Source organism: Abramis brama (genome assembly GCF_963993115.1).
Source record: "Abramis brama genome assembly, chromosome: 3".
In the NCBI taxonomy this organism is placed as follows: Eukaryota; Metazoa; Chordata; class Actinopteri; order Cypriniformes; family Leuciscidae; genus Abramis; species Abramis brama.
This window is the reverse complement of record NC_139965.1, coordinates 60112955-60125328: the sequence shown is the minus strand read 5'-3', so window position 1 is coordinate 60125328 and position 12374 is coordinate 60112955. Positions and strand designations below refer to the sequence as shown.

The following is a 12374-nucleotide window of genomic DNA, read 5'->3' as shown; positions in this document are numbered from 1 at the left end:
CCCTCTTTTGCTCTGGCTGTATCAATATCAACCCTCCTCAGATCGCATAATAAATGTGATGTAAACATGAAAATTTATATTTTTTAAATGTGTACACTTTTGGACTTAAAAGCACTAATGGAGTTGCTTTGTGAAATCCTCTAATTACAAATAAACAGAAGCAGGTTCAACTGAATAAATATGTGCATTCTCTTTTCATGTGAAATAATGATAAATACCACTGCATGATGCATGTGCACTCCTGACACAAATTAATACATTTCTGTCACTGTAACATTTATTGTTATTATTATTGTACACCATTGATCATAACTCAACTATACACCACTATATAATAACTATAACAAATAAAACAAAACTCTGTCATGTTTGTTTTGCGATCCAGCCCGTTTCCAGTTTGTGCTAAACTTATACTAAAGCCTTTTTATCACAGGGTCATTACCCATAAGAGCCTGAAATGTGTGTTTCACATTGGGCTACATTTACTATTATTATTTTATGCAGTTTAAACATATATGTTGGTGCAACTCTATTGTTTCTCCTTTGTAGAACCAGCCCATAGTATTGTGCATTTAAATGTTTGTATCCACCCTTTGAATGTGAGAGACAAGTTTGAGCCCGAGGCCGTCAGTGTGGTTCTGCTGTGAATATTTCAACAGAAAACTTTTAGCCCTGTCACCTACTATTATCCACACTCACTGAACACAGGGGACACATTTGCTTCAAATTGTTTATTGATTGCACTGACTATGTACTTCACAGTTTTATGAGTGCCCACCAGTTTTGAGTGCCAAGAGTTGAATACTTATGTATTGTATTTTTTTTTCTTTATTATTTTTTTTTTTTAGAAATGAAAATCTGAAAGTGGAAAGAAAAATCTATAACACTGTATTTAAACAAAAAACAAAACAAAAGTACCTCAAATGTTTATATGATGAATCTGACTACAACCTAATTTTGTCGAAATAACTTTTTACAGAGCATCTATAACTTTTTCATCTTAGAAAAAATTGTGAGATGTTTCAATAAATCACATTCAAAAATGTCTCACAAACATATTTCACAAGTTTATGTTAGATACACGAAACAATAATCGTTAAGGCATCTGTTGTAAATATGATACTCTGCCCTTAATAAATAAAAAAATAAATAACTGCATGGATTTGCTAATAAAGACTATAATTCTCTGTAAAACATAATGACAACTGCCGAAATCCTTGGACTGATGCTCATTATTGTCTCTGAATCGTTTGTGAGAGATCCTGAAAAACAAACTATTAATCTCTTGAGGCGAAAGTTACGGAGCGCCACACATGACATACAGGGAAAAAATATGTATATTGTGGCCATAAATTAGCAATTTGTTACCAAGACTTACTAATACATCAGCACATTTTACTAACTCGTTCCCTCGTTTTAAGTAAATTGTGTGCATGATATAATAATACGTTCCCTCGTTTTACTAAATCGTCGCCATGTTGTGTTATTTTTTCCTCTTGTTTAATGCCAGGTTCAGACTACACAATATCAGCCCGATTTTGGCACGATCCGTTTGACGTAGGTTGTCATGGTGATTCATAAATGTCAAAGGGCATCGGGACGCAAGAATCGATTGTTTTATCTTGTATAGTTTGTCGTAGTGGACGACAACAGACAATGTGATGCTTCACGATGTCCCGGCAGAAAGATTAGCATGTTTATTTTTTTTATCAGCCCTCCAAGATGAGTTAAGTCACATCTGTGTCGTTGACCAATAGGAGCACAGAAGCTCTTTCGCACACAGTTTTCAAACATGGCGAAACGAAAGAGAGACAATGGTATTGGTGCTTCTAGTTGGAATTATGAAATGGAGATATGGCAACAATAGCCACGTTTCTATTACTCTTCAAATTGTGCAAATTGTAATTGCGAACTGAAAATACGGCCAATGGAAACAAGTCAATTTCGAAAAAAAAGACCATATATCGCAAAAGAGTTTTTACGCTCGCATGAGGTGCTTTTTCTGCCAATTAGAAAAAGGAATATTTCGCAAAACTGCAATGGAAACAGTTTTTTCGCATTTACAGGTCACCTGACGTACGCTAAAGTCGATCATTCTTTAAAGAAGGCGCTGTGTGTTTGGACAGAAGATGAGACAGTGTTCTTTATTAAACTCATAAAAGACAAAAAAGTATTACTGGAATACTGGATTCTAAAAATAATGGCTAGTGCGGTGGCTGAGATACATGTAAACCTACAGTACCAACATCCGTTGCCATGATTTTTGGAATCAATTTTTGGTTTTAGTCGCATAACATCGGTTAATGGAAACGCTGTCATTCCGCAATCTTTTTTTATCGACATTTAGAAAATATCATTTAAGTCGAATCTTAAGTCGAATCCGTATGTTCGTTTGGCCGGGAGCTAGTTATTTTACTTTATAAAGTTTTAAATATGGATATTTTTATATGGATAAGGCCTCTATTAACCCCCCAGAGCAGTGAGGAGCACTTTTATGATGGATAGATGCACTTTTATGATGGATAGATGCACTTTTATGTCTTCAATCTGTTGGTTGCAATTCACTTACATTATAAAGCTTGGAAGAGCCAGGACATTTTTTAATATAACTCCGATTGTATTCGTCTGAATGAAGAATGTCACATACACGTAGGATGACTTGAGGGTGAGTAAATCATGGGCTAATTTACATTTTTGGGTGAACTATCCCTTTTATAAGCAGTAGGAATGAATTCTTAATTCGTGGCCACAATATATATTTTTGTCTGCTTGTCATGTGCGGGGCTTCGTAGAAAGAGGTACAGAAAGTGAAGTCAGTGCCATCCAGTGTCCATAACCTCAGCTTTTCTCTGAGTGAGGTTGCGCTCTATCCCGCTGAAAGAGCAAGGTCAGGCCTTTCCTAAAACGGTGGTCCCGCACACTGTAAATAATCACATTGCAGCAACTATTGCCCGTCAGAATCCAAAATGCCAAAAAGGAGAAGTTGCACCAGGTGAATCCCACAACATTCCCCAGAACGAACACTGCGATAGGAGAGAATGAGGCTGTGAAGGCAAAAGTGAGGATCCCAATGGTTTTAGCGGCTTTGATATCAGAAAACGAGGGTCTATGAGGACACCCACCGGCTCCCATATCCGTGCCAAGACTTCCCTCGGAGAGCAGCTTACGTCTGCGGGAATAACGGCGGATACTAGTGAAGGATAGGATATTTACAGCTAATGTGCCTCCTAATAAACTGAAGTCGAAGGCTGGGAACAGCAGAAGGATGTTTGCATCTGGAGGCAGCTGATTTTTGATCAGTAAAGGTGCGTAGTTGCACATTCGACTGCACTCGTTGTACTCCAGTGTGAAGCTGTTGCTCAGCATGAGTGGAGACATGGCTAGTAAAAAGCTGCCAGTCCAGGACAGGATAATTAGGAATAGGATACGATGGCGTGTCACAAGCGTGTCTTTATGCAACGGACGCAGGATCGCAACACTGCGCTCCATTGTCATCAGAAAGATGGTACTGATCGAGACAAAGGTGCATCCAGCAAAAACTGGACCAATCAGCATGCAGGGTTGCCAAGATCCGGTTGAGATCCCCTGGTACCACGGTGGGGGGGCTCTGGTCACCATGAGAGAGATTTCAGTGTATACAGAAAATGGCACCACCCAAACTCCAACCATCATGTCTGCGATGGCCAGGGACACTGCAAGACAATTATAGAAAGTATTTCAGATTGCATAATTCATTTAGGTTCATCTCGGCTCGCCTTCTGTGGAGTAAACGTTATTATGAGAAAGTTTCTTGATAGAATAAGACACTAAATGAGAAAGTTATGACATTATTTTTTTATTTTTTTTATTCAAGAAAAAGTGCTTCCATAAACTTTGCAGTTCAATTTATTAATTTTCCCTTTGCTCTGAGGTGCAAAAATACTCTCCCAATGTGGAGTTTAGTTTTAATAAATTATTATATCTGAACTGTACAATTAGGCTAATTGAAAAACATACTGCTTGCCCCATTGTTAACAGTATACACTGTTTTGTTTCAGAAATATGTGAAGTAGTGTGCAGTATGATAAATGTTTTGAACAGTACGTTTGTAACAGTATGTAACTGTATCCTTATTATGGTGGATGTTTAATTAAACATAATTACTCTAAGATATGCATCACTTAATTTGCTTTTTTAAGTCGCCCTGCAGTCAATAATTGTATTACTTAAAACTCATCTTTGATCAGCAAAATGACATTTTTTCCCTGAACAAAAATTACTTCTTGCCTTCAAATAGCTTGAGTGTAACTCGACACCTTGCCTCATTTAGTATACGCAGTTCTATGAATATGCACATGAGCCCCGCCTCCACTCACTCACTCAGCTCAGAGATCCACTGGTTGACGATCACACGTTGATCTGATTGGTTACAAGGTAGTTTGTGACGTCAGAAACACCAGCGAATTTCAAAGCGTGTTTTTGAGACTGTCTTTGGTTCACTGCAGTTTTAAGGAGAAAATACTCAGCAATGGTGTCGACTCATGAATTTACACATGGTTTGTCTTAAAGCAGGGTTCACCAATCTCGGTCCTGGAGGGCCGCTGTCCTGCAGAGTTTAGCTCCAACCCCAATTAAACACACCTGAACCAGCTAATCAAGGTCTCACTAGGCATACTAGAAACTTTCAAACAGGTGTGTTGGAGCTGGTTGGAGCTAAACTCTGCAGGGACAGCGGCCCTCCAGGACCGAGATTGGTGAACCCTGTCTTAAAGCATATTAAAAACACCAAATAGACATATAAACAACATTAAAACTTGATTTTCACCACAGGGGGACTTTAACCCAATTTTTTGTTTAATTTTTTTTAGCAGTTTGGCCAAACAATGTCAAGAAATTTCAAGAAAAAGGTTCATATTTCTTCTGATTAATCACACTGCAGTGTGGGATACGGTACTGAAGAGAACAGACAACATTTGCATACTGTAAACCCTGTAGATACTACAATCTGTGAACGTATAGCATGACATCCTGAACATATTCTGTATGTAAATCATCGTGGTTACCTTTGAGGTAGCCTTGTGGTGTTCGAGAATGCCGAGTCTGCATGAAAACAGTGAGTGTCACCACATTTCCCACCACAATGGCGAAGGCCAGACTGATCATGAATATGACCGCTAATGTTCGGTTTATCAGTCCACAGCAGCAGACTGTGCAGAGAGGAGCCAGAGTTTCTTCAGTTGCTGTCTGATTAGCGGTCTCCATTATCCCAAGTTGAGGTCCTGGTTGTCTGAGTACACCAAAGTTGGCCAATAGTGCAGTCTTGATACGGTCTTCATGCCTCTAACAGGCACTGATATAGATGGGCTAGTCAAGTCAGTGTTTTGGGTGGTTCTGTTGTTTGCAGTGAATTACAACCCTGTGAAAGAGCAGAGAAAACAGTTTGTACATTTTAACGTAAGGCAACACAATAGACTGCAATAAAAGTTGCATGGTGTCAACAAGCCTGTGCAAATGTATGCTAACAAATCAGATTCCAATTTTAATGTGAAATTACCTGAGGTAGAAAACAGGATGGAGAATTGCAATGCAAATTTGATTGTAAGGAAGGATGATACAAGAACAGATGTGCACAGGCAAGAACCACTCATATTTTCATCTATTTTTAGGTAATGTGCCCTTTTTAAAATATGGTTTCCAAATTTTTTGTTGTTGTTTTTTTTCAGTCATACCTTTCAGTGAACAGTTCTTAAATAACCATTTTTGTCTTACACCGTGTCCTAACCAAACGCGATGCGATAAGATTCCAGCGACAAATAATTTGTCTGTCCACACTAGACGCGATGCGACTGCGAGATGCGTTAAAATCAATCAAAACCCACAGCCAATCAGAACAGCGTGTGGGCGGAGTCTCGCGGCGAGTGCACAGCACCGGAGAGTAATCTTGACGGCACTCACAAAAAAATGGATAAGTAGCTACATAATGAAATTCACAAATATTACACCATTTAAACATAATTAAAAATACATAGGCTGAGTTACTAAAACAATCTTTGTCAAAGAAGAATACACTTGTTTGTTCATAGTTTTAACGTTCTTGTTTCCATTTGTTTAATTTCAAGATCTGAGGTGAATTATCCATTGTTGCTTTTAGGCTACAGCTACAAAGCTGGAGCACTAAATTATATTCAAAGTCCCATTACACGCTTTAAACATTAAATAAAGCACATAAACAGCACCTGAGATTATCACTGCCACACTTTGTGTTTGTTGTTCCAGCGCGACGTCGCAGAAAAATAGAAACCGTTTCTAAAATAGAATCGTGGCGTGTCGCCGTCGTGGCTGGTTAGGACAAACACTCTGATTAACATGGAGAAGAGGCGTTTTATCGCGCGTCGCGTGTAGTTAAGACACGGTGAAGAACATTTTAATAACCCAAATAACCTTTTTCCACTATCAAGAGCCTTTATTTTTAAGAGTGTGGGTGATTAACAGTGCTACAGAGCAAAAGGAACCAAAATAAAATTAATTCTTAATCAACATTCATGGATATTTTACTTTTAGGACGATGTTTGTGGCTGAAATATCAGTCTGTTCCATCTTGTAGTTCTTGCAGCATCTCTTCAAGTAGAACCCAAACTTTATCCTTGACTGATTTCAGTGCTTTTAAAATTAGACTCCAGCTCTCAGTGTACTTACTTAACTTTAGCATGATAAATATTATGTGGGCATTAATATAGAAAGCTCTGCTGAGTCTTCTTAGCAGTTGTGACAGCATCTCAACTGGACACCAACACACACAGCCAAACTCCTACAGTCTCTCCAACTAGCCTATCTGTCAAAAAAGTTTTGCATCTTTTACTTCAAATGCATTTAGTAGGAAATAGGCCAGGGTTTCTTCTAATGAATCCAACTGAGACATTGATTTTGCAGTGGCTTATTCATTATGAATTAGAGCTCTGAGATCAGAATCAAAACTAAAACTTAACTTACTAAATGATAATTTATTTAACAGATTGCATTAGGTAGAACTTGGAAATGTATGCTGATACAGTACAAGCTAAAGGATAAAATTAAACCATTGCTCTCATATCTCTGCTTCCAAAACCTAATAAGCTGCCTGTATGTATAGGCCTACTGTTTATTATTGTCTTAAAGGTGCAGCCACATTTATAATTACTTGGCCAAATTTAGTGGGTGAAATCCAGTCATTCTAGTAGGAATTCGCATGATTGAGAGTTTCACATGAGGGCAACAATGTTTCCCATGCAGATTTCGCGCATGTTCAAGCTGGTAAATTGTCACAGGCTAAAAAAGATCCAATGTCTCCTGTCATTGTGCAGTGATGAATGAAGCACGGCTCACACTGCCAAACCAAGCAGTTTTATGTTGGTCGAACGCAGCGAATTAACGTGACCACTTGAACTATTGAATCATTCTCCTTCACACGAAATTCCCAATCGTGTGGATTCCTATTGAAACGACTGGATTTCGCCCACAGAAATTTGCCAAACAATAGTAAGTGTCACCACTTCTTAAGGCTGCAGCCTAAAGCTTAAAGTATACTTCGACAGAAGAGTCCACTTGGTAGCAATACGCACTGTGCAATAGTAGTAGAAGAGTGCAGAAAGAGTGATACAAAACAACATGCTGAAAGTTGTTTTGTTTCTTGTTCTAAACTTTGCATCAAATGGCAGATCTGCTGCTTTTCTTCTTCTTACCCAGCTAACAGGGAACGTTCCCATAACTTTCACTAACGTTATGTAAAAGTTATGTAAATGTTAGTAAAAAACTTTCCTGAAATAATGTTTCTGGAATGTTCTTATAATGTTTATAGAGTTAAAATACATTCTCGTAACGTTGAGAGAAAAACGTTCTTAGAACAAAGTTTTTAGAACGTCCTTGTGATGTTATTTGTTCTTGACTGATGTTCTCATAATGTTGAGTAAAAATGTTCTTATAACAATGTTCATGGAACGTCCTTGTGATGTTATTTGTACTTGACTGATGTTCTCTTACTATTGAGAGAAAACGTTCATAGAACAACATTCTCAGATACAAAAATATGTTCTTAGAATTTTTTTCTAACATTCCCATTAAGTTATGAAAACGTTATTTCTGAATGTTTTCTGAACGTTCCAAACAACCGTTTTTTTTTTAAAGTATTAAAGTTTTCTCATTTTGGAAATGTTATGAAAACATAATTTTTTTTATGTTTTCTAAACGTTCAAAACATCCAGTTTTTTAAAAATGTTTTAAGAACGTTTTGTCTAAACATTTATACATAACTTTTAAAGAACGTTAGTGAACGTTATGGGGACGCTCTCTTTAGGTTATAAAAAAACTATAACGTGCAGGGAACGTTCTGGAAAGCTCTCTTTAAAATATACTGTAAAATAAAACCTAAAAATAACCTGCAGGGAACGTTCTCAATTAAAAAAACTGGACGTTTTCAATGTTTAAAAAACGTTTTCCTAACCTAATGGGAATGTTAGCAAACCGTTCTGACAACTTATTTTTGTTAGCTGGGTATATCCTTCCAGACAAATGTCCTGTAAATGAAACGGCTCAGTGTGGCCCTCTGATGTCTAAATCTAGTTATTTGAAGGTAAATAAAATAATAAATAACAAAAAAATATGAAAAATTAAATGATATAAGCTTTCCGGACAAAAAATAAATAAAAAATGAAGAAGAGTAATTTTAAGGCTTTGGGTAATTTTGACCCACGAGGGAAGGATTTGTTAACTGAGGGATTGCCTTCACCACAAAAATGCATGTAATTCTGTCTTCTAATGTGTCCGAAATGAAATACCTTCTGCCACAGCCTTCATGTTGGGATCATGAAATTATCCAAAGTGAATAGAAACTATGCAGTATAGCACTCAGCACAGGTTTTGTGGGCATGTTTGCTGAACGCCATAATTAATTGAGTGAATCTGCGCGGATAGTGCTTACAAATAAACAGCGCTTTCATCAGGAACAATTCATTCTTAGTGAATTTCCACTTCTGTTTTTATCTGATTCTGTTTTCCCTCCTCGAACACTTCCACTAATAAAGAGTTTTCCATCATTCACATCATACATCTCTTGTTGCTCTCCAAATTTGTCTGTGTTTCTGGAAATGAAGAGGTAGTTTCTTCAGTTGTCAATCTCTCACGTATCAGAACTGCTTATGAACAGAAACGTATTTGGCACACCAAACAGGGCCGCCAATCATATGATGCTGCTAACTATGCGAATAAATACACCGCATTACAAGAGAAATGGTTTGGACCATGAATCCATCACATAAAACAATCCCGTATGCAAAATCAAGAAATCCTTTGGAAAATTGATTATAAACTTAGATCTCATTCAATACTGAAAAAGTTTGAAAAGGCCAACTGATTGATAAGAGTTCACTCTAATTAAAATGTACTATTTCACCCCATATTTGTGTGCTGTTTGTATTTTATGCGTATTGTTGTGTCATTAGCTTAGCAACATACATGTCAAACCATTGGTATTGAAGTCAACTGCTGGAGAAGCAAGTAATCATGTGTGGATTTCCTTCTTCTTTGGATCGTTCCAAATGAAGCGTCCCTTATGAAGCATTTAGGAAGACAGACACTGAAGCAACTGGAACAGAGCCAGTCTGTCAACCACAAGAAAATACATTGTGCATAAATTGAGTGATGGTGGAAGTGATCTATAAACAAAAGGCATTCTTTAGTGTAGTGTAGCGGCAGCAAACCGCTTTATATGGAAGTCCCTATATTCCCAGACAGTCAAGGCCGTCATCTGTTGGATTAATGGAGTGACCTGGACTGGACCCTGAAGCCCTGAGGCTGTGTGTGTGTGTGTGTGTGTACTTATACTTATTTCAACATCTTTCTCATGTAGTTTTTTACACTTGTTATGTTTGGACCATGGTAAATATTATGCGATATAATGTCGTAGTTACGTTGTCAATCACAATATTACCAAAAAGTACCAATAAATGAAATGACTGGTACGTCTTATGATTTGCATGCAGGTTTTATGTTCAATCTATTTATCAGGATCAGTGTTTTTTTTAACAGTTCATGTTAGTATTGTGTATTTACCATAGTATCAGTATATTCCAAAATACCACTTTATTTTAACTTATTTTGTCATTTTTTATACTTTTAATGACTGGTGGCTGATACCAACTTACTAGCTTTACTGCTATTTAATAGCCTTACCTTATATACTGTTTATTCATCAGTGTTAGAGATATTATTAATGCGTATGTTCAGTAGCCTATACTTGTGTGTCAACTGTTTTTGTGAAATAAATTTGCTTGGTTTTTACAAGCAAATGTATTTTATAATTATGTATAATATTGAGAAATTATTGGTTTAGGACACAGGTGTACTTTCCAATTATCTTGTAATAACCGGGTTTATAATTACAAAACTAATTATAATTGATAAAGAGAATAATGAAGAACAATTAAGAGAATAACTGAGATCTACAGTATAGGCTGTTCATCATCTATGATATTCCACACATTACAGAATGCATTTTAATCTCAGTATACATGGAAAGAATGTAAAAAGTCACATTTTAATAAAATAACAAATTTTTACTAATTTTAGTTAAAACAGAGTTACCCCATCTCATTTTTTTTAATTGCATTGTTGCATTTATTTTATTCTTATTATGTATGAAGCTTTAATAATGGCCTTAATATTGATTTAGAAACTACATGGAGAATTTGTAATAATTACACATTTCATTTTTCACACTACAGGAGCATTTAAAATAAAGAATAGTTAAGAATTATATAATTAAAAATGCACCGATGTTTACCTTCAAAAACTTGACCTTGTCCATTCATATCAATTGTAGGCTGAGCTTTATTGAAGATTTGCACTGGACTTTAGGGGTGTTTACTGGTTCATTCTCAGTATACATTGTCATGCATTGTTCTTTTAATGAATATTCCTTTTAATATTTGCAGATAAACATAATCTAAGAAATTTCGATTTTTTTTCAATCTACAAACAGTCATCTTCATGCAACGCTCTTACCTGTATTTTATATTACTGAAAACTGAACGAGGTAATAGACTCTGTCAGCCAGTCTTGGTCCAGTTCTCGTTTGGATCCACGATCTCCCATCAGAAAACAGGTAAATCTCTCATACATACAGAAAAAAAGCTTTGAAATGATTCTCTCTCTCTGTCAGATTTGTTATCCCTCCATCCTCCCCTGTTTTTCTCACCCGTTTTCTTCTTCCCACTCTTTATTGCAGTCTCTCATTCCTTGTTGACCTAGTCTCTCTCTCTCTCTCTCTCTCTCTCTCTCTCTCTCTCTCTCTCTCTCTCAAGCCTTACAGTAACACATGCTCCTCTCTCTCAGTGTGTTATCCTCTCTTTCTCCCTCCTCTCTCATCCACCTTAAAAGAGCTTGCGAGATTCATAGCTCTCGTCTTTCACACTTTCTACCCGTTACTCTTAAAACTACCCCTCCTATATTTTTCAGCAGCTTTATTCACCCTCTCCTCACTTCATCTTTTTTTTTCTTCCACTTCACTCATAAAATATGTATAGAAACAGGCACAAGCACACACACAGATAGAGCCGGGTGTGCACTGAAGGTCTGGTGTTGAAGATGTATTGAAACCGGAAAATGAACTGAAACCTTGAATGCAAGTGTGATGAATGGATGTGCGTAAACCAGTGGCTTAATCACCAGATCGGGTTATTGAGTTTATTATGGCCTTCAGCTTAACTAGTTTAATTCCTGAAAATACATCTGCCAGCACATTCATTTGTGTAGGCTATATTCATTTTTTATAGATTTAATGTAATATTTGGTGGGATTTCTACAATAACTGATTTTTCTCTTTTCAGAAGAGTGCCGTTATGCAAACCTGCCACTACGATTCTGGGGTGCGTTTCCCGAAAGTATCGTTAGCCAACTATGTGACCTTCAACGAGTCGGTGTTTCCCGAAACCATCGTTCTAACGAACATTCGCAAACAGCATCGCAAAGTTGTGTAGTTGGAACTTGGAACGACAGCTCTCGACCTGTGGTTAGAAGCATAGTTTCTAGATTGCATGACATGTGGACTAAATAAATCCTAATCTTGAGCAAAATAAGCAAGCTGACATTCAGTACAACCTGTGTCTTTTATTTAGAATACATACAAATGTCATTTACGTCTTTGAGTTTTTCAAGAGATTTAAATAACCGTTTTTGAAAAGTGCGCATGTGCGAACGTGCTCTAGCCTACTAAGAACAAGCCGATGACTGAATCTGGAAATAAAGCAAAATAACTGAGAAAAATGAGAAATAGTCCTTAGATGCCATGTCTGTAATTTATAGCAAAACATCTAGCATTAATTCGATCTCAACAGATTCGTTAAAATTAGTTATTACTCCAACAC

The 12374-nt window shown here is 36.9% G+C and overlaps 1 protein-coding gene across 2 annotated transcripts; it reads right to left on the bottom strand.

Annotated features, from left to right (window-relative positions):
* Window positions 1-330: 330 nt before the first annotated feature.
* LOC311079829 (putative G-protein coupled receptor 21) lies at window positions 331-11232 on the bottom strand. 2 transcript variants are annotated; one of them, XM_084109560.1, is made up of 4 exons: window positions 11014-11203; window positions 9466-9611; window positions 5043-5395; window positions 331-3692 (listed from the first exon to the last, which is right to left on the bottom strand). In XM_084109560.1, the coding sequence occupies exons 3-4, from the start codon at window positions 5239-5241 to the stop codon at window positions 2839-2841; spliced, it is 1053 nt and encodes a 350-aa protein (XP_083965686.1). In that variant the 5' UTR covers window positions 5242-5395; window positions 9466-9611; window positions 11014-11203; the 3' UTR covers window positions 331-2838. The 2 variants fall into 2 exon arrangements, with proteins under 2 accessions (XP_083965686.1, XP_083965685.1); XM_084109559.1 differs by lacking the exon at window positions 9466-9611 and having other exon boundaries at window positions 11014-11232.
* Between the last annotated feature and the right edge of the window lie 1142 nt (window positions 11233-12374).